At 46.3% G+C, this 25,169-nt stretch overlaps 1 protein-coding gene across 1 annotated transcript; it reads left to right on the plus strand.

Annotated features, from left to right (window-relative positions):
- Window positions 1-773: 773 nt before the first annotated feature.
- On the plus strand, window positions 774-4,363 carry ZBTB2 (zinc finger and BTB domain containing 2; the record flags this gene model as incomplete). Its single annotated transcript, XM_084262121.1, has 2 exons — window positions 774-979; window positions 2,974-4,363. The coding sequence occupies 2 exons, from the start codon at window positions 774-776 to the stop codon at window positions 4,334-4,336; spliced, it is 1,569 nt and encodes a 522-aa protein (XP_084118247.1). The 3' UTR covers window positions 4,337-4,363.
- Window positions 4,364-25,169: the final 20,806 nt, after the last annotated feature.

Below are 25,169 nucleotides of genomic sequence, written 5' to 3' on the forward strand. Positions count from 1 at the left end.
GTTTCTTGATTTTGTAGGTGACCATAAGGCTCGAGGCACGCGGTCCCCTTACAACATGCTGTTGTAGCTGATCTCAGTACATAAATAAGTAGTTGTGGGGTGAAAAGATTGGCCCTTCCTGTTTCGATAGTCCGAAGGGCTTGCCAAAACCTAGAATTAATTCATTGTTTCAGCCTGGGAGGACTCAGGTTTGTGTCTGGTGTTTCCCAGGAGAGGGCATAATCATCAGAAATGTTTAATTATTTAATGTTGGTTTTGGATGCAGAGGGATGGACACATAACTTCTAAGTAAAAGATATGCAGAGACACTGCAAATTCAGGTTAAAAGTATCTTGTCTTTTATTGGGTTCTGCTCCTGTCTGTCCCACCCCCATAGGTGAGGGTGACTGGTGTCAGAAGGCAGATTTATTTGTATTGTTGGAACAGATGACTGGCAGCTGAAATACTTTGTTCTTCCCGTTACAAATAGGTGGTTTCACTACTTAGTGATACTTCTTCCTCTCCTTCAGCTATTTATGTTTCTGTAAACGTGCCTTTTCAGAACTCTTTAGTCCTGCCTCTCCTTTGCTCTTTAAGCCTCGGGAAATTGCTTGCACCTTTATGAATAAGATTGCCCATCACGAAACAGTGATCCTTACCTATGTGTAAGGTACAATTTACACAATACTTTAGGATTAAGAGGTGTTACTAAAGCATGACATACGGATATTAGAGGACAGTATATGTTAAGAGACATCTACTGCTGCACCTGTGCATCTACTGTTAAGTTTTACATGGAAGTCATTTGCTTTTCAGAGTGTAAAAAAATGGATTTGGCCAATCATGGACTTATTCTGCTGCAGCAACTAAACGCTCAGAGAGAGTTTGGTTTCCTATGTGACTGCACGGTTGCCATTGGTGATGTCTACTTCAAGGCACACAAATCAGTCCTTGCTTCTTTCTCCAACTACTTCAAGATGTTGTTTGTTCATCAAACCAGGTAAGTGTAAGAAGGTTCAGTATTTAAATGTTACTCAGTTAGCTAAGGTAAGGAGGTCTAGCAACATAAGAAGCCTGAAAATGTTCTTTTAGTTTCTTGCTGTGGCATAGGAATATGCAATCCAGTTTTATCTGCAGACTAGACTCTCAGTTAAAACATGTTGAAGTTAACTGTGGTTCATTGATACTGATGTTGTCATTTAGCACAAGTCCTTTATCCTTAAAAAAAAAAATAGCATATAATTCCTAGAATTTAATATGAAAGGATGTCATCTTCCCTCTTGCACGCACTTTCCCCCTCTCACTATCCTCTACTCTGTCTTGGCATTATTCTTGACATTTCTGTAACATTACATACAACCCAGTAAGTATTTACCAGGAGACTTTGAGAAATAAACTTATAAAAAAGGTTAGTATGTTTCATTTTCTTTAGAGTCTGCCCAAGTCAGTTAAATAATATAACACTACAGACTGATGGAAAAGAATGGAGTTTGTGTTTCTTCCTTTTTTTTTTTTTTCCTTTTGCAAGTACCCTTACATGGAGGACATTGAAAAGATGATAAAAGTGTAAGACTGTTTTAAAGACTTTTTTTATCTTTTCTTTTTCACAAATATTTCAATTATCTCAACAAGTTTATGTTAAGTAACTATAACTCATAAGTCTGGCTGAGAGTAGCCAGAAGTAAACATCAGGACTGTGGGCAGATTTATCAGTCTTCTTGCTCTATCAGGAGCTCTCGGTCATCTCTGGAAGACAGTACTGCAGAGTTTCCTTTTGAGTAATACATCTAAATTCAAAAGCTGTCAGAGAGAGAGCTCAAGAAGGGTGCACCTCAAGAAATGGTGGCAGAATTGGCTATAATTTCCACCCCCCCCCCACCTCATGGCCAGTTGTGGTTACAGCATTCAGACCACAGTGCTCAGTCATGTCCGTTTTTGGATGTCTGTCTTTTAGTTAATGTTTCTTTAACCTAAGAGCTCAAATAACTCTGAAAAACAATTTGAATCTCAGATCCTCTGCTGTTAGCTAACTGGTCTAGCCAAGATGTTCCTGATTTTCTTTCTTCATCTGTGAACCTTGCCTATCTTTCTGCACAGAGATCCAGCTTCAACCAGAGGAGTGGTGGATGTTTCGGTCCGGAGTATCCTAAAGGCTGATGTGTAGGGCATGTGCTCAGCTGGAGGGTAGTGTAGTTATCAGTCCTGCTAGGCTGAAGAGGGCATCACAGCCAAGGCCTCTCCCTTTGTGAAGCATTCTAACCCAGGGATTGTCAGGCTGACCAGGTGTACCACTAGGGCTACCTTTCCTTCCCCGCCTATTCAAGGAAAGAAGCTACTGTTCTGCTTCGTAAGGAGCCTAGCCTCCACGGGTTAGATGTGCTCAGGCTACACCTGTTGCATCAGATCCTCAGGGAATTCACACCCTGTCCTGCATGGTTTCTGGATCATAATGCAGTTGAGACAAGGTGATACCACGCATTTGCAGAACTGTAGCTGTAAACACTAGTAAGCCACAGAAGCCAAACAGGCAAGTGCCAGGTGGATTTTAGGTGTCTTCAGCACCAAGTACTAAGAAGAGTTAAATGGATTATGAATTTAGAGTCCAGTGCTAGCAGGTTTTAATGGAGCTACAGATATGTTTGAATCCATCCAAAAGGGGGGGAAATATCTTTTCAATTTACAAAATGTATTAATGTATGAGGTCCCTTCCAACCCCTACAATTCTATGATTCTATGACAACAAATCTGTAACATAACAGCAGTTTAGAAAGGTGTAGATTGCAGTGGGGCAGTGTCTTTCAAGCCAGTTACTTCCCTGAGGAAAAATATCACCTTTTGACATTTTACATCAAAGTGCTACTCTGTATTTATTGCAGATTCTGTCTTTTATATTTGAGTAGATACCTATGGTTTTTATCAATACTTGAATAACCTAGATCTGGTACAAAAAAAAAATTCTTTATCTCTTATTGATCGTTTTGTTTCACCTTTCAGTGAATGTGTCCGTTTGAAAGCGACTGACATACAGCCAGATATCTTCAGTTATCTCTTGCATTTGATGTACACTGGGAAGATGGCACCGCAACTCATTGACCCAGTTCGACTAGAACAAGGAATAAAGTTTCTGCATGCATATCCACTAATTCAGGAGGCCAGCCTTGCAAGTCAGGGAACTTTTTCTCACCCGGATCAAGTTTTTCCATTAGCATCTTCATTATATGGCATTCAGATTGCAGATCACCAGATAAGGCATCCCACTAAGGTTACATCAGCGGCTGACAAACTCGGGCGAGAACCAAGGCCACAGACATCACGGATGAACCAAGAGCAGGTTTCTGAAGGCTCCCAGCACTCGCAGTTAGCTACAACTCTGCCACAAGTGACCCGGACAAATATGTCCACTTCTGACCCGCTGCCATCTTCTTTATCTCCAGAATTAGCATCTGCCGCTGGTAATAACTCACCCGCAGGGGAAGAGGCCAACATGGAAGCATCATCTTCAGATGAGCAGCCTGCCTCCCTCACAATAGCACATGTCAAGCCAAGCATTATGAAAAGGAACGGAAGCTTCCCAAAGTACTATGCCTGCCACCTCTGTGGTCGCCGGTTCAATTTGCGAAGCAGCTTGCGGGAGCACCTGCAGATCCACACGGGAGTTCCCTTCACATCTAGCCAGCAGGGAGAAAGTAATATGTCTTTGTCGCTCTGTAACAACACAGCTGATAAAGATGCTGTGGAAGTGCCTGAAGCAGGGATGATTAGTGACAGTGAGCTGCAGCAGATCTCAGACTCCCCGATAATTGATGGGCAGCAGCAGTCAGAGACACCGCCCCCCTCTGATATTGCAGACATAGACAACTTGGAGCAGGCAGATCAGGAGAGGGAAGTGAAAAGACGGAAATACGAATGTTCCATCTGTGGTCGCAAATTCATTCAGAAAAGCCACTGGAGGGAGCACATGTACATACACACCGGCAAGCCCTTCAAGTGCAGCACTTGTGACAAAAGCTTCTGTAGGGCTAACCAGGCTGCCAGACACGTGTGCCTAAACCAGAGCATGGACACGTACACGATGGTGGACAAACAGACTCTGGAACTCTGTACTTTTGAGGAAGGCAGCCAAATGGACAACATGCTAGTACAGACCAACAAGCCCTACAAATGTAACTTGTGTGACAAAACATTTTCAACTCCCAATGAAGTAGTCAAACATTCGTGCCAAAATCAAAACTCTGTCTTTACACTAGAAGAAGATCGCTCCATTCTGCTAGGTGGTGGGGACACAGAAGCCACAGAGACTGATAATGCAGTGTTAGCCTCCATCAAAAAGGAGCAGGAAGCAGTGTTGTTAGACTGAATGTGAAACCTATATCAATTTTTTTAAAGTTTCTTTACGCATTTTTTATTAAATCAATTTTTTTCCTTCCCCCTACCTCTTACCTCACGTAACCCTGCCATCTTTTCCACCAGCCTCCTTCCCGCCCTTTGTCTTCAGCAACCAGAACTGTACTGGCACGTTAGGAAATTGGACTTTGCCTCTCCCACCAAAACAAACAAAAAGTTCTTCATCAAACCACAACATAATTGATTTTAATACAAAGGAATGTGTGAAAAAAAAATAATCCAGCTAACTATCTTGGTAGTATTAGTTAATCCAAATTTAATAAGAGTTTTAAACAAAAACTAGGTTGCTTAAGAGTGTATTTAGATACAATGATGAGTGTAATGAGAAACAGAGTATCAGTTTGTTAAGCAGAGATTATATATATATATATATAAAAATTAGTTTCCCTGATAAAAGGCATTTTGAGAAGACCTGGCAAATTAAACACCATGATGCTTAGAAGTCCACAGGCAAGATGATTAAGGTTAAAACTTAAAACCTTCAGACCTTTTCTCAATGAATGCAAAAATCTCTGTTCATTGAGTTGAAAAGACCTGAGGGTGTTTGGTTTCTTTTAGCCTTACATTTTCCTTCAGGTAGGCCTTTGGGTATCTGTTGGAGATAGCATCAAGTCAGGCAAAGTAGTTACTTAGACAAATTTTGACTTAAGTAGCTGCAATAATAATGTGATGGCAATCTTTATATATATATAAAATACTGTATATGTATAAAGATTTATATATATATATATAAAGTGTTTGTGTGTATATTTGGTACAGGTAAATAAATGCACACGCCCTTTTCAAGTAACTGGCCGCCTACTCTCAGACTCAGTCCAGAGTTGTTTGACAAAACTAGTCATTGCACAGGTTATTTTTAATCAAATTTAAAATGTCCTGAGCTGTGTGCATTTTTATCAGCCTGTTGAAGAGAAGCTAGTAGGTAAGTGTTGTTACCCAAGCTACAAAGGAAACCAGAGAAGTGACATACTGGTGAGCACTGTGCCATCATCAGTGCAGCACATGCATGTGTCCTTAGCTATAGGTTTAAGTCATTCTGGATGAAAGGAGAGAGAAAAGCTTTATTGTCTTGCTCAGGCAAGCAATGTCCATGATTTTATTTGGTCTAATGGCATGAGTTAAGAGGAGGAAAAAGTGCAGAGACGTTCCAGCAACAGGGGATCATGGCTGTTTTAAGGCAAATCTGTAGTGCTGACAGGCAAATTCTGGTCTGTGCGAGTCCCATTATTTTCAAAGCCAAGACAAAGTATGCAAAACCTGAAAGGATGAATTCTGTAGCTTTAGTTACTGCTGATGGTAGCACTGCATCTTTGTGTTAAAAATCAAGTTGTTGTTTCTTATTTTACATAGATAACCAGATTCTTTGCTGGTAGTCTAAAACCCTAAACTGATGGCAGCAAAGAAGCCCACTGAGCAATTACTGGGCCAACAAAAAGTATTAAGTGGGCAGAGTAGGTGCCCCATCATCGATGGAGACAGCGTGTGTTTTGGGGGGAGGGGTGGGAGAGGGCAAGTCACAAACCACAGCTCTTCTCTGTGTATACGTTTAAACTGAATATCATCTTTTTGTGTATAGTTAAGTTCTCAGATTTGTAAGTTTTTATACATCATTTCATTGAATAAAAACTGAATTAAATGGGACATGATTTATTGAGTTGAAGGTGAGAGGTGGTTGGTTTTCAATCTTCCTGAAAGGGCTCTTACTGAACCAGTTTAAAACCCAAGCAATGTATTCTGCCTATCAGACTAAAACCTCCATCATACAGATGAACAAAATAGCTTATTAAAGCTTAAAACAGTGGGTTTAGCACAAAAGTCACCATGTATTCATTTTTTCCAGTATATTATAATGTGATAATTATTGCAAAGTTTATTGTAAGTGGTGTTGAGTTTATTATCTCTCTTGTATTAGAGTAATAGATTTTAAATCAGTTGATTTTACTTCAAAGTATAAAAGCATTTTGAGGTAAAAAAATTAACATCTTACAGAATTATTTTAGAGTTGCCCATTTTAAAACTTTTAGCACCATTTATGAATATAATTTCTTGAAATGTATTTTTTATTTCATCTCAGTCTGAAACGCTCTCAGAGTAGGAAAATAAAAGAATAAATCTTTCCTAATTCAGGGTATGTTCAGCATTTGAGGTAGCTGTGGTTGAGAGGATAGTCACAAGTTCATTTCCAAAACGACTACAGCTGCTAAAGGTGCTGCAGCCTCAGCTATTAGTTACTGCTTAGTCAGATGCTCTTTTTTTTTTCAGAGCTCCAGTTCTGCCTCATCACAGACTACAACAGTTTAGCTCAACTCCCCAGGTGGCTGGCTGTATCAGAACTGTACGCAAGACCACCCCATTTTTGGTGAGCCATTCAGCAGCCCTGGGTCCTTGCCTTATGCCAGCCAGTTCTCTCCTCCTCCACTCTGGAGAACACAATGTTTGGTTGGTTACACGTTGAATGGGCTCAAGTGAATAGATTCCACTGAAAACCAGTCAAAGAAATGCTGGTTTTCTGTCAAATCTCACTCTTGTAGCTCTGCACAGAGTTTCAGATGACTCACAGTTGTGCAAGGGCAGAAATGAGCAGGGAGGAGGGCTGATGAAGCCAGTGTTGCTGCTGCTAGCATCCAGGGTGAAAAGGATGGGTGATTCCCACTTGGGCAACTCCCCCATCTAGTGGGCATCATCAGCCTGCAAGCTGGGGTACTGCCCAGAAAGATGGGGCAGTGTAGGGCAGGAACAAGCAGCTGGGGAAGAAGTTTGTTATGACAGCACTGCCACCACAAGGAATGTGAAATCACAGGCTCAGCAGAGATATTTTCACCTGTTAATATTTATTCTTAAGAAATAACATTGTCAGGTAAAGAGAAAAAAAAATCACAATAAAGACATTATTTTTCCATGTGTTCAGCTATGATAATGGTTTATTTTAAATATCTGTTATTGTGTGATGCTCTTTAGTGATGTTTAAGTTATTGCCTCTCACTGCTTGAGTAGTTTGTTCCTCTACAACGAATTAGCAGCAGTGTTATTAGCAGCTATTATACATCAAGAATTTAGGTAATCACAGCACAACTATATATTTTTATTCAAGTTTCTTTGTTAAATCAGATCCAAATTGTTACAGTTTTAGGTAACTTTTTAGATTTTATCTTTTCACCTTTTGACTAAAATCTATGGCCAAGTTGCTCATGAATCATTCTGTCTGTTCACCTGCTGAAGCTGTGAATTTTCTACCAAATGGAAGGCAACAGCTTCTCAGGAACTAACAAACAGTCAGTGAAAATCTGCCACTATTCACAGCTGTGGGCTGGATGTTCAACCCCAGCCTATTTCCAAAGAAGTAACTTCCAAGTTCATTTCCCAGGCATGTCATTTGACAAGACACCTATTCCTTGAGTTTGGAAGTACCAAAACCCTACAAATCTCTCTCCTCAACAGAAACAGCAGATGATCATCACTTCGGAAAGCAAAGGTTGAAGTCTTCTGCCATCAGTCAATATTTTTTCCTCAACTTTGTATCAAGCACCTCCTAGGTCACTGATTTGATAAATTCCACACATACACCCCCCCGCCCCGCCTCCAGAAGCAGAATTATTATCTCCTAACACAGACAATACTAGTGTGAGAAACATTGAATAGTTTAAGCTGTGCATTGCTATCTTGCTGTTTATAAAATTTGCTTTCTGGGTCTTCAGCTCCAAATCCCATAAAATAAAAGCTTTAGTCACAAAAGGCAATCAGTCACAAAGGAAAAAAAGCACCAGAAAAACATTTATTTCTGTTTTAATATCTTCTTTGATATTGCAAAATCTTTTACATTCATTAAAGGAAACCTGGTTAGACAAGAGCTGGTTCTGTGGTGCCCAGTGGCATCACAGTCCCTTGCAATGGTTTTTCCCAATCTGCTTAACAGCAGTACTACCTTCTATTAGATACTTTGTCTTATTGGAGAGTAATACAGTTCTTCAGTTATCTTCAGCCCAAGCAATTGAAGACTAAATTGAATTTGTTCTTAACCAAGTTAAAGTATTTTTTCTTGGTTGTATTTCCACACCTTTTAATCCTAAATAATAAACACAAACAAAGGAGATGTCATTTGGAGTTCTGTCACTGACTGCTATTTAGAGCTTCCTAAAAGTTGACAAATGCTTCCACGTGGCAAGATACTTCATAGCTATGAATGGAGCTATTTAGGCTACTTAAAGACAACAGTTCAATTTAACATTCCTACTTCATCACTCTAAGTATTGAGTATCTAACCCCATTGGTTACAGCAGCACACCTTTATAACGAAATCTAGGTGATAAAGGCAGGCTGTTGAAAAAGCCCAGCTGTCGCCCTACCCAGGGCAGTGTGTTTCCATTGATACAGTTCATCTTGTTCATTTGTGTTTGTGTGTAAAAATGTGTGGTGTAGTCACTGGATAATGAAGGCCCACTCATGCCAAAACCAGAACAGCAGCAAGACATCTTCTGCAGCACGCTTTGGTAATGTGCATTTGCCAGATGATCCGTGATCATCTCTAGAAGAGAAACTAACTGTCTTGATATCAAGTTTGCCATTAAAAAGGATGCATTTTAATAACATTTAGTTAGCTTCCTCCTCAGTAGAGCCTTGCTGCCATACTGGCTATGCATCCATGCTTTTGAAAAGACCATGTGTGCCAAGACGCAGACCTCAGCATGGTCTTTAGAGCAGCTGTCAGTGACTCTTGCCACTCCTTGCAGTGCCAAAGGAGCTGCCTACAGGACTTCCTCATACTCCACATCTGTTACCATGGCTGAAACTGAAGCTTTTCTGGAACCTTTGGACAGTTCCACATAGAAGACAGCAGAGCCACAAAAGGCATGTTAACACGAATGTACATTTACTGTACTGCTCCTCAGGGTTTGGAGGACGTAACCTGCCACTCCAGCATGCTCAAACACAGATCCATAGCATGTCTCCCATCAGCTTACTGTCAGGCCTGGTTTTGAAGTAGTCCTTATGCTTTCTAAGGCAGCTTCCTGATAAATCTGTGTTTCCTTTCACCCTGTCCTTAATCTCTCAACTATATAGTTAAGAGTGTTTTTGATTTTTGTTTCTACTGCACTGTGTAAATCAATTTTCATGAGTGAATTAATTATTTTGTGGATTGTCATGGTTCATTTGGGTCTCTCAAATTCACAGAGCAAGGTAGTCTGTGAATCAAACTTGACATTTCATGAACTCGTTAGATGAACATCAAACAAGGGCTCGATCCCCTTGCAACAAGCTATGAATTATCAATTCTCCAGTCAGCATGGATTCACCAAGGGGAAATCGTGCTCGACCAATCTCATAGCCTTCTATGATGTCATCACCAACTGGGTGGACGGAGGGAGAGCAGTGGATGTCGTCTACCTTGACTTTAGCAAAGCTTTCGATACTGTCTCCCACGACATCCTGATAGAGAAGCTGAGGGAACAAGGGTTAGATGAGTGGACAGTGAGGTGGGTCGAGAACTGGCTGTCGGACCGGGCTCAGAGGGTCGTGATCAGTGGAGTAGAATCTGAATGGAGGCCTGTGACTAGCGGTGTTCCCCAGGGCTCGGTGTTGGGTCCAGTCCTGTTTAATATCTTCATTGACAACCTTGATGAGGGTATAGCATCCACCCTCAGCAAGTACGCCGATGATACAAAGCTGGGAGGATTGGCTGACACGCAGGAACACTGCGCTGCCATCCAGCGAGACCTTGACAGGCTGGAGAGCTGGGCTGGGAGAAACCAGATGAGGTTCAACAAGAGCAAGTGTAAAGTCTTGCACCTGGGGAGGAACAACCGACTGTATCAGTACAGGCTGGGGGATGACCTGCTGGAAAGGAGCTCTGTGGAGAAGGACCTGGGGGTCCTGGTTGATGACAGGTTGGCTATGAGCCAGCAGTGCGCACTGGTGGCGAAGAGAGCCAATGGGATCCTGGGATGCATCAGGAAGAGTATGTCCAGCAGGTCGAAGGAAGTGATCCTCCCCCTCTACTCTGCGTTGGTCAGGCCCCACCTGGAGTACTGTGTCCAGTTCTGGGCTCCATGGTATAAAAAAGACAGGGATCTCCTGGAGAGAGTCCAGAGAAGGGCCACGAAGATGATTAAGGGCCTGGAACATCTCCCATATGAGGAAAGGCTGAGTAAGCTGGGTCTGTTCAGCCTGGAGAAAAGAAGGCTTAGGGGAGACCTAATTAGTGTTTATAAATATCTTAGACTTGGGACGCAGGGGGATTTGGCCAGCCCGTTTTCAGTGGTCTGTGGGGACAGGACTAGGGGCAATGACTGTAAGCTGGAGCATAGGAAGTTCCGCACCAACATGCGGAAGAACTTTTTCACAGTGAGGGTGACGGAGCAGTGGAATAGGCTGCCCAGGGAGGTGGTTGAGTCTCCTTCTCTGGAGATATTCAAGTCTCGTCTGGATGCCTATCTGTGTAATATGAGATAGCGAGCCTGCTTTGGCAGGGGGGTTGGACCCGATGATCTCTTGAGGTCCCTTCCAACCCCTAAGATTCTGTGATTCTGTGATTCTGTGATTTATTGTTTCAACAATTCATTAATTCACTAAGTCATTAACTCACAAACATATGAGCAAAAGAGATGTCTCACTGAGAGTAAAGGTGCTCATTCTTCCCTGTCTGTCACGCTACAGGTGTCCCCCCTCTATTACCCCGGGAAGCAGGAAAGCCTCAGCAGTTCGAGAGTTTGCCGGAGGCAGCGCTAGATGGTGCAGTCAGACCGGCACAACCACCCAGGCGCCCCGGCTCGCTGCCCGCCAGCCCTGCGCAGGGACAGACACGGCGCGCCTCAAAGAGCGGGTCCCTAACAGCGCTCCCGTACCCAGGGGCTGCACTGGGAGGCCAGAGGGAGCAGAGGGGCCTCTCGCAGCCCTGCCCTGCAGCAGGCTGGGCCCAGGGAGCCGCGCCCTCTGCACGGCGGCCGCAGAGTGCTCAAAAGCGCAAAGTCCCGAGGCTCGGAGCAGCAGGGACACAAGAGGGGCACCTTTTGTATCATCGGCCAAAAAAACCAAAAAGTAATTTTGAATATTAAATCCTGCTTTGTGTGTTTTATAGAGAGATATTAATTATACCATTGCATCTGCCATTCACAACTGACCAAGGCCATTTCCTCTTAAAATAAGCTGACTCCAATTTGGGTCAATTTCATGGTGGCATAGTCAGTCAGCCCTGCAAGCACAGCCCTGGATGAGGACAAGCACAAGCTTCTCGGAGGCCCTGAACATCGACTCTAGGCACAGTGTCTGTGGTGGTGTTAAACTGCCTGCTGCTTGTCTTTCCTGACTGCCCTACAGAAGGGTAAATCCTGGAAAACGAGAGGGCTACACACACACACTGGGTCAGGTCCTTCCACACCGACAGCAGTACTTCGCAGGCGTGAAGGGAAATAGTCACTCAGAGCACATGATCTGCACATGCTGGTGAGGAACAGAAGGCGATGCCCTCCTATCAAACCACCATCACCCCAGGAGATGGAACACAGGCCTCCACACCCAGATGTATACACAGAATACTGAGCCAGAATTGGCCAATAGTAGCCTTATGCTTCCATATGACTGCATTCTTACACGATATTTTTTTCTTAAATCTTATTTTGAGGCACACATGAGAAAGCTTTGGCAATATTGGTAATGGAAAGAGACCTGGGACATGTCCCTGGTGTGAGTGATATATGTCCATCCGATTCGTGTAAATACGAAATAATGTCGGGGCCACATAGTGCGACGTGACATTTCGGGGGCAATATAAATCGTTTCTGGCGGGAAAAGGGGGTTACGTACTGGCTCGAGCCGTCCTGCAGGTGCACGCTCGTTGCTTAGTTACCAGGTGTTGCATTGAAACGCCCGCGGGAGGCGCATGCGCAGTCACTGTTACTAACTGGACGGGTTCAGGCGGGGGAAGAACACCGACACATCGCAGGAAGTGTCTGCTCCGCAACAGTAAATAAGTATGAGATGAAGACGTGCGGGTGTGTGCGTCCTGGGGGAGTAGGAGGTGCCTGACACACCCAGCTCTGCCTGTGCACCACAGAGCTGTTTGCTTGCTTTTATTCGTTTGATAAATTGTTCAGTTTGGTTAAAATCCTGTTTGGGACCAAGTCATGTATGGCACGTGTATGCGGGAACTGAGAAAGAACCTCGGGAGAAACTTCATCCTTGTTTGTGGAGGTTATTCAAGCTCCAGGTTTTCCTGCCCTCCCGATTGTTTTTCAGTGTAGCTGTAGTACAACCCGCCTGTATAAAACGCTGTACCACAGGTATGTGTGACTTGAAGGGCGTGTCGCCGCCCAACACTCCCCTTACCTATGTGCACTCTGTGTACCGGACACGCTCCTTCTCCCTCCAACGACACGCACCGACAGCTGTGGTGACAGAGCAGCAGCCCACACGCTGCATCCCAGCTCTGAGAGGCCAAAGCGTTCAGCTTCACCCGAAAAAACCGGCAAGTTACCGGCACTCGCAGCTCGGCGCCGTCGGACGGCCCTCGGTACTTCCAGCGGGGGGCCGTGAGGAGCAATGCAGTAGCGGTAAGGAGCGGTGAGGGGCTCCGGGTGGCGGGCGGGTCAGGCCCGCAGCAGGCGGCCGGCTCCGTGAGGCAGCTGTAAGGCAGCTGCAACTGAGGGAGCGGTAACGGCCAACAGCGCCGCGCCAACCGTCTCCAGGGCAGCGCGGGGGAAGGGGTGCCGCGCATGCGCAGGGCGGGAGGGCAGCGCGGGCGGTGCGGCCGCTGGGTGGTGGGCGGCCGTTAGCCCCGTCCCGCCGCCTGTCGGAGTGAGCGTGGGGAGGCGGCGCCTGAGGAGCTGCCTGCGCTTGTCCCACCCGAAGCCAGCTGCTGGCGCGGGCAGCAGAAACTGGGGCTGCCCGGTGGGCTTTTGGTGACCCCACAATGTGCCTTCAAGCCGGACTGACTGGGGCTTTGTGTCATCTTTCCCATAGGCCAGCGTATGGCTGCCTAGGGGCAAAGGCGTGTCTCGGAGCGAAGGCCGTGATGTCACCCGCCTTCTTGGAGCCCCGTCTGCTCCAGAGTGAAGCGAAAGCAAAAATCAGCCGACGGGATCGCCCGAGATGTGGGATCAGGTTTTACCCGCAGGCGGAGCTGTGGCCGTGCGGAGTGCAGACCTGATGGGCGGTGAAAGTGCAGCCCGACCTTAATGGGGAGAAAATGAGAGGCCACTGGGCAGTGACTCAGGGAACAGTCACCTGAACTGTGAAACCCTGAGCACGCGTCTAAGGACACCACCTTTCCTCTTCCAGCGTGGAGGATGGGGTTTTTTTGTCTGGGCATTTGCTTTATTTTTATCTTACATTCTATTAACTGATTCTTCTTAAGAGAGTGGGACCATACAAGGCACAGGAGTAATGGTGAGGATTTTATATTTATAGAAGATTTTGATGTCGCAGAAGTTTCTGTGGTAACTTAGCAAGGTGGATACGTCTCACTTGGGCAGCTGGCAGTGACTGCAGTTTCACTGTGCAGTTAGTCCAGCCATGGTCTCATCTTGGAGTAAGATTGGAAGAAGGAGCTTCTGCCTTTGAATGTCTTTCACAGATGGAATTGAGAAGATGTGGCTTCTCCTCTGCTAATAGAATAGCAGCAGCAGTCCGAGGACTGGTGCTTTCCCCTTCCCTGGCCTTCCAGACAAGAGAAGGATCTACCAAATGTGGTATGCTTTCCTTTGAGAATAGGAGCACCACCCTCACTTCTCCTTAGCTCAAGGGTGTGGTGGTTTGACCCTGGCTGGGGGCCAGATGGCCACCAAGTCTTTCTATCACTCCTCTTTTCAGCTGGTCAGGAGAGAAAATATATATTGAGAGGCTTAGGGGTCGAGATAAAGACAGGGAGAGATCATTCACAGTCAAAACAGACTCAACATTGACTAAAAAAACCAACTAAAACCCAACAAGCCATCTAATTTGTTACGCTACTCTACACACACAGAGTAAAACCAGAGTAGGATAATGAGAAACAAAACCAAATCTGAAAGCATCTCTCCCCACCCCTCCCTTCTTTGCAGACTTAACTTTATTCAGGATTTCTCTTCCTTCCCCCTCCCCCAGGTGTCACAGGAGGAGATGGGAATGGGGGTTTTGGTTGGTTCCTCACAAGTTATTTTCCTTCTTTGGGGGAGCATTTCTTACACCCTTCCCCTGCTGCACCGTGGGGTCCCACCCACGGGAGACTGTCCTCCATGAACTTCTCCAATGTGAGTCTTTTCCATGAGGCATCAGCTCCTCTACCAGCTGCCCCAGCATGGGTCACCTCTATGGGGTGCAGTCTGTCAGGCCCATGCTGCTCCAGCCTGGTCCCCAAGGGAGTGACAAGTCCCTTCGGCAAACCTGCTCTAGAATGAGCCTCTCTCTCCATGGTCTGCAGATCATGCCAAGGGCTTGCTCCAGTGTGGGTCACAGCATCTTCCATGTCTCAGCCTGCTCCAGCATGAGGATCTTTCCACAGGCTGCAGGTGGGTGGGATCTCTGCTCCACAGGCTGCAGGGGGACAGCCTGCTTCTCCACGGGCTGCCAGGGAATCTCTCTCTCTATGAAGTGCCTCCTTCCCCCCCCTTCACTGACTGTGGCGCCTGCAGAGTTTCTTACATCTTTTCACTCCCTTCTGTGGTGGCAAAAAGCAGCTGCTTGCAGGTTTTTTTCGTCTTAAATGTGATTCCCAGAGGTGCTGTGACTATCGCAGATGGGCTCGGCCTTGGTTAATGATGACTCCGGCCTTGAGCCGTCTGGTGTTTGCTCTCTTGGGCCTGCAGAGAGCTTCTGTCTGCTTCTTGCAGAAGCCACCCCTACAGCCCCCTCCAATTTGCCACCAGAATCTTGACACCCAAAACCACAACAAAGGGTCATAAAAAGCATATTAGGAATTTGGAGTTGATGCTTTTTCCCCCTTCAGAAAGCATGAGAGATGGTTCCTTTTGCTCTTGAAGTAGTTGCTTTCTGCTCCAAAAAGAAGTTGTCTTACAGGAATTAGAAATTCCGAAGACCTGTGTTGGTGTCTCAGCACACGTGCTTGGTAGACCCATGAGAAAGTCGCCTTGTGTTGCAATGCCATGTACGTTTTCCTGTTGCAAGGGAGCATGAGGTGATGGCTTATTCTGCTGAAGGTCTCCTCCGGACTGCTTACAGGAGCTGAGGTTTTGCATGGTGGTAGAAAAACAGTGCAGCTGCTGCTGCCAAGAGGGTTTGTTTGCTCTGGCATGTAGCTGCTGGTAGCGGTACTCTCTTGCAGTACCACACCTCAGCGGTGACTCTGAGCTGAGTTTATTTCCTACTGCTGTCAAGGAATGTGAGAAAGCATGGCTCTGAGGGCCAAGAAATAGGGATACAATACCACTGGGGCTTAGCACCGATGTCTCTGCCATTGAGCATAAGGGAGAGAGGCCATTTGCAGAAGAGTAGCACTCAGTGTTTTAAGCTGCTTCACAGATAGTGTTGAATTGCCCTGACTGAAGCAGGAACTTCTGGAGAAAGCCCAGCTTGAAAGCATTATAGGGGAGGGCAGTTCCTCATTTTGTCCTTAAAACCTACCAGGTGAGCGGCAAAAACCTTCTTCAATGTGTGATGGGACCAAGAGGGTGTATTGGTTGGTATAATGCTGCAGTGAGAAATGTATTAGGATTACACAGGCAAGTTGCTCCAGCTACTCAGAAACCTGAGAGAGGCCCCAGTGAACCACCAGAGCAAGTCAAGCACCTGCTGAAGAGACTGCTAGGTCCAGGAATGACACTGCCTCTCTAGCTGACATGGGTGTTTGTGGCAAAGGCTTATGCTGCAGCCAGCCACACTGAACCTGTCAACAAGGCCACAATGTCAGCCCTCTCTTAGACTCCAGTTTTGATGCAGAAAAGCTGCAACTGAGAATAAGGCATCTAAATGTCACCTAGGTGCCAGTCTCGGGATCTCAGGGCAGCTGTACAGACCTTTGCCTGGAGCACACATGTAGCATTAAAGGCATTGCTTTTTGATGACCACGAGAAAAAGGTGAAGTCCTCAAAAAAGCAGGTGTTAGCATCCCTGAATTAAACCTCCCTGGCTCTGCCACAGCCTTGCCAGTTGTTCTCAAAGACTGGCAGGTCTCCCAATGGCACATGAATTCTCAGTGCACCTAACAGAGAGAAGACAATTAAAAAAACTTTACTCGTGACAACTTACTGTCTCAAGACCGTCTTACTTTCCCAAGCAGAGATGATGATAACAAAGGTCTCAGTTAAGCAAGTGCAGGGAATCTAGGGAGAGACTATACCTATCACCTTTTCTGATTCAGATTTCAGTGAAGTGCGAAAAGCTTTGGGAGTGAGGCACTCCGTGCTTACCATGGAAAGACACTTGTGCTCTTTAGCATTTTCAAAAAGCTTCACTAGAGGGCAAATGTACTTGTCCTTGTGATGACCCCACTGCCCAATCTCATGCTCTTCCTGCAATGACATAATCTCTGGTTTCCTATTCAAAATTAGGATTTATTTTCATGATTGTTCACTGCTGGACTTACTGCTATGTGTGGCTGCATTCTTACACAAAACTCTGCTGTGATTTGTAGCCCACAGTGACAGGGTATAGCATTTATCCAGGTATTCCCTATTGCTGCAGTCCCCACCAGTATCTCCGCTCCCACCTGGACGTGTGGTAAGAGGCCACAGAGAGCAGATGAGTGCCAGTGACTGAGACACATTTTACAGTTTCCTTCAGCTGTTCTGAGGGCTGCATTATGCTCTGAGGTCCGTTCCCAGATTGCGTTTTACTTTAGTAAGTTATGGAGTGGTCAGGAATATGTGCCCTAGCACAGCACATAACTCCTTTCTTATTCTGGGGCAGGGGTAACCATTGGATTTCTTGTAGCACCTCATTGTGGGCTGTTTTTTCTCCCACTTAACAATCTGAATTTGTGACCCTTGTTTCTGTTGTCCTGCTACCTCCGGTATCAATATCCCAGTTTACTCTGTGTGTATTGCAGCAAGCATCCACAGCCCATTTATGGGCTGCCCCACAGTGACCTCCTGTGGAAATTTTAACATTTACAGCTGTTTACTCAACGCACCATGAGCTGCACATGCGGTGGGTATATGGTTTAAACCTTAAAATAGGCCAGAAAATTTATGTTGGAGTCCCTGGCAGATGAAATCAAACCTCATCATATCTGCCTCCGGTGCCAGGATCATAAAATCCAAGCCTTTCACATTGATATTTGCCATCCATCGTTAAGAGGAACACTGGGAATAGCCACAGTGAGCAGTGGTTAGGCCTCCATCATCTGGTGTTAGTCACTGCTTGCCATTAGGCATTAGGTTTGACCTTGGCTGGAGGCCAGGTGTCCACCAAAGCTGCTCTATCAGTGCCCCTTGGCTAGACAGGGGAGACAAAATAAAATGAAAGGCTGATAGGTGGAGGTAAGGACAGGGAGAGATCATTCATTGATTACTGTCATGGGCAAACCAGATTCAACTCAGAAGAATTAATCTAAGTTATTACCAAACAAATCAGAATATTGAGAAATAAAACGAAATATTAAAACACCTTCCCTGACCCTTTCCTTGTTCCTGGGCTTAACTTCACTCCAAATTTCTCTCCCTCCTCCCCTCAATCAGCACATGGGGACAGGGAATGGGGGTTATGGTCAGTTCATCTCACATTGCCTTTGCCGTTCCTTCCTCCTCAGGGGGAGGACTACTAACACTCTCACCCTGCTCCAGGTACAGTCCCTCTCACAGGAGACAGTCCTCCATGAACATCTTTGATGTAAGATCTTCCCACAGGCTGTTGTTCTTCCCCCATGGGGTCACAAGTCCTGCCAGCAAGCCTGATCCAGTGTGGACACCACTTTCCACAGACCACAGGTCATGTCAGGAGCCTGTTCCAGCATGTGCTTCCCAGGGCATCGCAGCCTCTTTTGGGTGTATCCATCTGCTACAGCGTGGGGTCCTTCACAGGCTGCAGGTAGATATTTGCTCCACTGTCATCTTCCATAGGCTGCAGGGGGACAGACTGCCTCAACATGGTCTTCTCCACGGACTGCAGGGGAATCAGTGCCTGGAACACCTCATCCCCCTCTGTCTTCAGTGACCTGGGTATCTGCAGAGTTGTTCCTCTCACATCTTCTCACTCTCCTCTCTGGGTGCAATTGCTCTTGGTGGTTTTTCTGCCTTTTTAATTACGTTATCCCAGGGGTGCTATCACCACCACTGATGGGCTCCACCTTGGTGGGTCCATCTTGCGTCAGGCTGGCTCTGTCAGAGATAGGAGAAGCTTCTAGCAGCTTCTTGCAGAAGTCACTCCTGTATCCCCTCTGCTACCAAAACCTTGCCATGCAAGCCAAATACACTGCTCATACAGGAGACTTGTATGTTAAATATCTCCAGGGATGACGGCTAAATCACTTCCCTGGGCAGCCTGTTCCAGTACTTGACAACCCTTTTGATGAAGAATTTTTTCCTAATAGCGAATCTAAACCTCCCCTGGCACAACTTCCCTCTTGTTCTATTGCTTGTTACTTGGGACAAGAGGCCAGCCCCCACCTGGCTACAACCTCCTTTCAGGTAGTTGTAGAGAGTGATAAGGTCTCCCCTCAGCCTCCTTTTCTCCAGGCTAAACAACCCCAGGTCCTTCAGCTGCTCCTCATAAGACCTGTGCTCTAGACCCTTCACCAACTTTGTTGCCAATGATTCCCTGTTCTTTCACCTGTTTTGTCAATTCCATAAGAGGCCAGATGGCATCAGGAGGGATGTTGCAATGTGGAGCACTAACTAGATTGCTCTGGGCAAAAGTGACATCTGTTTGTAACAGGCTCACAGGAGTGCATCAATATGAGGCAAACTGTGCAGTGAAGGGGGTGGTTGTCCTTGATTAGTATTTTGTCCATGGGTCCACCCACAACTAACCCTTCAGGAAATCTTTACCTAGAAGGCAACTGTGGTGAGGAACTGTAAGTAAGATCAGGCAGACTGCTGGTCCATTAGGCAGATTTAATTTAGCCCTGGCCAGTGGGAGGGTAGTGACTTGCCTACGATCAAAACTAATTGTTTCTTAAATAGAGACTGTCTTTATCTACCAGTGACCCTAAGATCCTCTGCCTAAGTCATTACTTTCTTAAGTTGCACCGTGTCACTGCCATCCCTGGGTACAGGTCCCGGAGGACTGTCATGAAGAGCTGATGAGGGAAATTCAGCCAGTTGCTGTAAAACAGGTGCTGTCAGCATATTTAACTGACTCTGAGATTGTTCCTTATCTAACCCCATTTCCCATATCCACTTATGCTCAGTGGTGACTCTTACTGTTCCCCATTCTGCTTTCTCATTTACACAGAGACATGTGAGCTCTTTTCTGTTGTGTTTACTTTAGCTGAGATGTTCTGGGGTTTATGTTTTTTGGTATATGCTGGTGTGTCTGCTGACACACAGTGGAGGACCTCATGGATAGCATTACTCCTTAACCCTGGCTAATGATTCCAGTGCTGCCTCTGCTCCATTTCCATCATGCCACGGGTGTCCCCTCTATCATCTCAGGAAGCAGGAAAGCTTCAGCAGCCCGGCTGCTGGTGGATCCACTTCCAAAAGCTCTTTGGGGTAGGCTGGCACATTCCTGCCTTTCCGCTTGGCTGTTTGCTCTACGCCTTTCCTGTGGCTTGTTGGCAGTTCACTCGAAAGCCTTTCAGGCTTGCCAGAAACTACCAAACAGGTAGTCTGCAGGGCTGTGGAGAGAGCAGACCTGACTGCCTTCTGGGCCCCGTGTGTCCAGCGTACAGGCGGCTCTTCCTGCAGCCGAGCGGCTGCTCCCAGCACACGTCAGGCTGGTGTATGTCACCGCGGGCGGGCTGTTTCCTCTTTCGCGGCCGTCCGAGCCGGATGAAAGCTCACCCAGCGGGGAAGGCACCGGCTACAGCTCGCTGCCTTCGCCACATCGCTTCCTCCAGCTCTCCGGGCGCTAACGAAACAGGCAGCTTCGTAAGGAAGGTTCTACTCGCATTTGAGGCTTAATCCCTGTGGCTTGTAGGGAACCAGTGGAGCCGCCTCAGGGCCCGAAAGCAAGCGGCGACTTTGCCGGAGGCAGCGCTAGATGGTGCAGTCAGACCGGCACAACCACCCAGGCGCCCCGGCTCGCTGCCCGCCAGCCCTGCGCAGGGACAGACACGGCGCGCCCCAAAGAGCGGGTCTCTAACAGCGCTCCCGTACCCAGGGGCTGCACTGGGAGGCCAGAGGGAGCAGAGGGGCCTCTCGCAGCCCTGCCCTGCAGCAGGCTGGGCCCAGGGAGCCGCGCCCTCTGCACGGCGGCCGCAGAGTGCTCAAAAGCGCAAAGTCCCGAGGCTCGGAGCAGCAGGGACACAAGGGGAGCACCTTTTCATATCATCAGTGATGAGAAAAACGTTTTCTTTATGGTGTCGCACCTGCCGTGCAGCACCGATCAGGAGCAGGCTGGGGCCTTGGTGTCCTTACAAACATTCAGAAGGCAGGAGATGACCCTTTCTCTGCCACCAACCTTCCCTTGTCCTCAACATCTTGGCAAGGACACTGTGCCAGGGAGAGTCCTGTGTGAGGGCCTTGGATGAACATCTGTAAGCACTTGGAGGTAATGGTGGATAGATGCATGGATGGATGGATAGACAGGTAGATAGATAGGAATATATATGGGAATCGCTCATTGTTCTTGAAATTTTTGCCTCAGTGGGGAAAACAAGGCCTTTCTCTGGATCTGAGCATACAGTTCCTACAGGAAAAGATACTGAAGGCAGGAGGAGGTGTTAGTCCCCAGGAAGCAGCCCCCAAGATGCTCAGGTGTGACACGGTGTCCTTGGCCCTGAGTGAGTAGAACAGGACAGGAAGGGGAAATGACCCTCGAGGGGGCTGTTTTGTGTACCCCACACTCTGTTGGCAGCACTGCTAAGAGTGACCCATGAGCTGACGAGCAGGTGGCAGAGAAACTTCATCTGTGAGGAAACCCTGGCACTTGCCTGCAGGCTGTGTTCCAGCCGTGCCAAGGGGAAGTAACTCTTTAGGCATCGATGTGGCTGCTGTAGCTCTCTGTCCTTAGGTCCAGAGAGGGGACAGAGCCTGAGCAAGTCCTGCCAGTGGTAGTGGACGGCCACATGCACGTGCACACACAGAGTACACTAGTGTCCAGCCATTCCTCCAGCTGGGTGAGTAATGTTAATTCTCCGAGGATCAGCACTGCCACCCCCTCTGCCTGAAAAAGCCAGTGTCTTCTCCCTTTAGGGACACTCTGTTCCCATGGTTTGGTTACATTTTGAACTCACAACAGAATTAAAAAGTGTAGATTTTTTTTTTTTCTGGAATATTAACATAGGCGGCACTGCCCTTTTGACAGTCTATCTGAAGCCACGCTGAGCTGAAGAATCATTAGTATTTCAGTTTAGCTCATTTAAAATTCAAACATAACCTTCTAAATTTTGGTCTGTACCCTATATCCAGGGTAAGAGCCAGCTAAGATGGTTTTGGTGTCTCCTATTACTTAAGAAAATAGGTAATGAGGGGAGAAAGTGGGGTGCACTGAACTTTACACTACACAGGTCATAATTAATTGTCCAGGTACTTTAATATTTCTTGATTTTCGCAAATTTTAAAAACTCTTGCCCCTCTGTGGTCCTGCAGAAAGGAAAACTACTAGCTTCACAGCATCTTTGGTTCATTGCTAAGTGTTAGTTTAAAGATGCGAACTTATCTGTAAAATTAAGATATTCTTACTTCAGATGGTCATATGTATGTATGAATATATTCTTTAAAAAGCACTTCACAGAGATGCAACTGTGTCCATAAGGCCTTTATCTGCTCCAGATAAGTATTTATTGATGGACTTTGTTCTAAAGCTAGTTTTCTCTCCATTGTATATACGGGGAACTCACTTCATTTTGAGGTTTTGTTGTTTGCTTTTGTTGGGATTTGTTTTGCTTTGTGTGGGGTTTTGGGGAGGTGGATGTGGGGGTTTTTAATGATGGGGCTATGTACATAGCACGGAGTGCTTCAGAACGTTTCTGCTTGGAGAAGCAGCTCCAGGTCACAGCAGGCTCAAGTTCTGGAAAAGCATACAGGGTTAATATACAGGTGTCTTGAGGGCAGAGATTATACAAGTTCAGTACATAAAACACAAGAAGTTCCATGGAATCATAGAATGCATTAGGTTGGAAGGAGCCTTTAAAGGTCATCTAGTCCAACCCCCCTGCCTGTACTGTGTATTTCCTGGCTGCAAGACAAAAGGTAAAGAATAAAAGAGACAAGATCCTACCTTTCTCCTCCCGTTTCCCACTCATCTCTACAGAGAGGGATCTGCAGCCCCCAGGAAGCTCTCACTCGTTGCATGCCACTCTGCTTCCCCCAGCTGTTCTGAAGAACTGTTTTACTTTCTTCTGTTGCCACAAAAAGCTCACACATTAATGTTCAATGAAAGCACTCACTTTCTTCAGCTCATCTCAGTCTTTTTCTGGTATTGCAACAGATTGTGGAGCCTCTCAGACTTTCTTCTAATGCCAAGTTGGTCATCATAAACAGGTTTGTTTCCAGTACCAGCAATCTTACATTGCTTGAGACATGTTTGTCTCAGCTTCTGCGGTCTTCCAACTGTGCTCTTCTGCTTCCCTGCACGGCATCAATAGACCTACATCTCACTGCCACTTTCCTGCCAGCTGTACCCTGCCACTCAATGGGGGCAATTAATCAATGCCCTACATAATTTACAATTCAAAATTCAAGAGGCGTTAACATTATTTTTCAGTGATGTGCCAAGGTCCCTTGTTTCTGTGGTTTGTTACAGAAGTGTAACAGGCTGGCTTGCCATAGTACATTAGCCACAACCAAAAATAGGAGCTTTGAAGTTTAAAGTAGAACCATCATTACTGCTTAGATTGTAAGGTTTGATACTCCCTGGTGACCCACGCTCTTAACAGGAAAGAGGAAGCAAAATGTGGTGTCTCTTTACTGGAAAGATAAATAGCTGATAAATAACAGGAATGTCCAGAGACTTGAGACACATCAAGAAATGATTACAGAAAGAAGTATTGTATCTCTTCTTTCCATGAGCAGCTACAGGTTATGAGTGAAAAAAACCAAAATGGTAATTTCAACATAGTCAATGTGCTGCCATAGTGAATATGAGCCTACTGCTACCAGTCAATACCAGTACTGGCTTAAGGGGTTTGTCTGGGCTTCTTTGAATTAAATATACTTGTGTATGAAGAACTGCAGGCAAGGCACCCAGCCTTTGCCATGCCATTCATACTGATGCAGGCTCCTGCCCTGCATCTGCAAGGCATTAACTGTCTCTGCTGTGCGGAGGAGAGAGGATGTACGAGCCTGAATCCAATTGCAGGATCAAGACAGATTATGCAAAAATCCAATAAAAGTATTTCCCCACCAGGGAGGCTTATGCCAGAGAGAATAATGCTCTTTTCAAGATCGTTCAGCAACTAATTCTAGTTTTGAAGAGTTCTTGTCAGCTCCAGAATAATGGGCAAGTCATGTTCATCTTTGTAATTCCTAATTGTGCTGATGAAATGATAGTGAAAACACTGAGAGAGCAAAAACCAAACCAAACCCCAAATATATATGTGGGCTAAGAGAAGTTTCCCCTGAATAAACAGATTCCTATGTTTGCCTCCCTCCCTTGATGTCTTCCCAGAGGGTCTCAGCACGCACAAGAGGTGATCCCAGCACGGGTGGCTGGGGCCAGATGCACAAGCACGCAAAGCAGACACTCGCTCCCAACACTGTGGTGGGGAGGCAGCTCGGAACCCAGGGTTGCCTAGGTCTGGGCACCCTGAAGCCCTGGGCATGCACTCCCCAGGTTAAGCCACACTCAAATGCTGGCTGAGCATCGCTTCTGTTTAGTTTGTGAGCCTCGTGGCTGCTACTGGAAACGCGAAAGGAAGAAGCGCCGGTGTGGCAGTTGTGTGTCATGTTTTTCTGCTTCATACAGCTGTTTCTGTGGGAAATGACAGGCACCGCTGACCGTGTCATGCTGACCCTGGGACTGTCTGCTGAAAATCTCCTAGAAATGAGTTTGCAAGTTCACAAGGGAACCTGCTTACCAAGCGGAGAGACAGGTAGCTCAAGCGGGAGAGAAGAGGCCGCAGTACTACAAGGCTGAGGGGCCACAGGAGGCCACAACAAGGGGTCTGTTGCACGGGGGAGGAGGCAGGGATCACTGCTTCCCAAAGGCACCCAGGGATGCCTGCCTTCTAGGACAGCAGCTGGCTTGCAAATGCCTTGCAATTTTTTTACATTTCCCTCTTCTCTAGCTGCTTAGAGGAAAAGGCATCTTGTTGGTTATTCTTTCCAGTCTTCATAGGAGAGACAGAGACTTATCTGTAGGCTAGATTACGAAGACAGGGTCAAGATGCCACAGGACTTTACATAGAGCTCATCCCCTGGAAGCAGCTCCTATGGCATATTGGACTGCTGCTTCCCTCATTTCATTATATGAGTCCTAGCACGTCCACCACCAAGGACTGTGGTGTATGGGTTCTGCAAGCTCTGGCAAGGGATGTCATTTTCAAGGAAGAATAGGAGACATTTATTAAAACTGTTCTTCCTTTTTAAAGAGTTTATTTTTTTTGGAGAGCATGTTGGGGCAGAACAGACACAGGCCTTTACTACACCCTTATCTTTCATTCTTACTTTTCTAGAGACTAAAATTAGTGTCCAACTAGAAATTACATCAGTCCTAAATCAGATATCAGTATTGTGGTGGCTAAGCTTCCATCATGTTGGCAGCATCTTAAAATGTTCACAGAGCTAAGAGCCATCCCCTTTTACCACATCCCATCC

Source organism: Gallinula chloropus, assembly GCF_964237585.1.
Source record: "Gallinula chloropus genome assembly, chromosome: 3".
Classification (NCBI taxonomy): Eukaryota; Metazoa; Chordata; class Aves; order Gruiformes; family Rallidae; genus Gallinula; species Gallinula chloropus.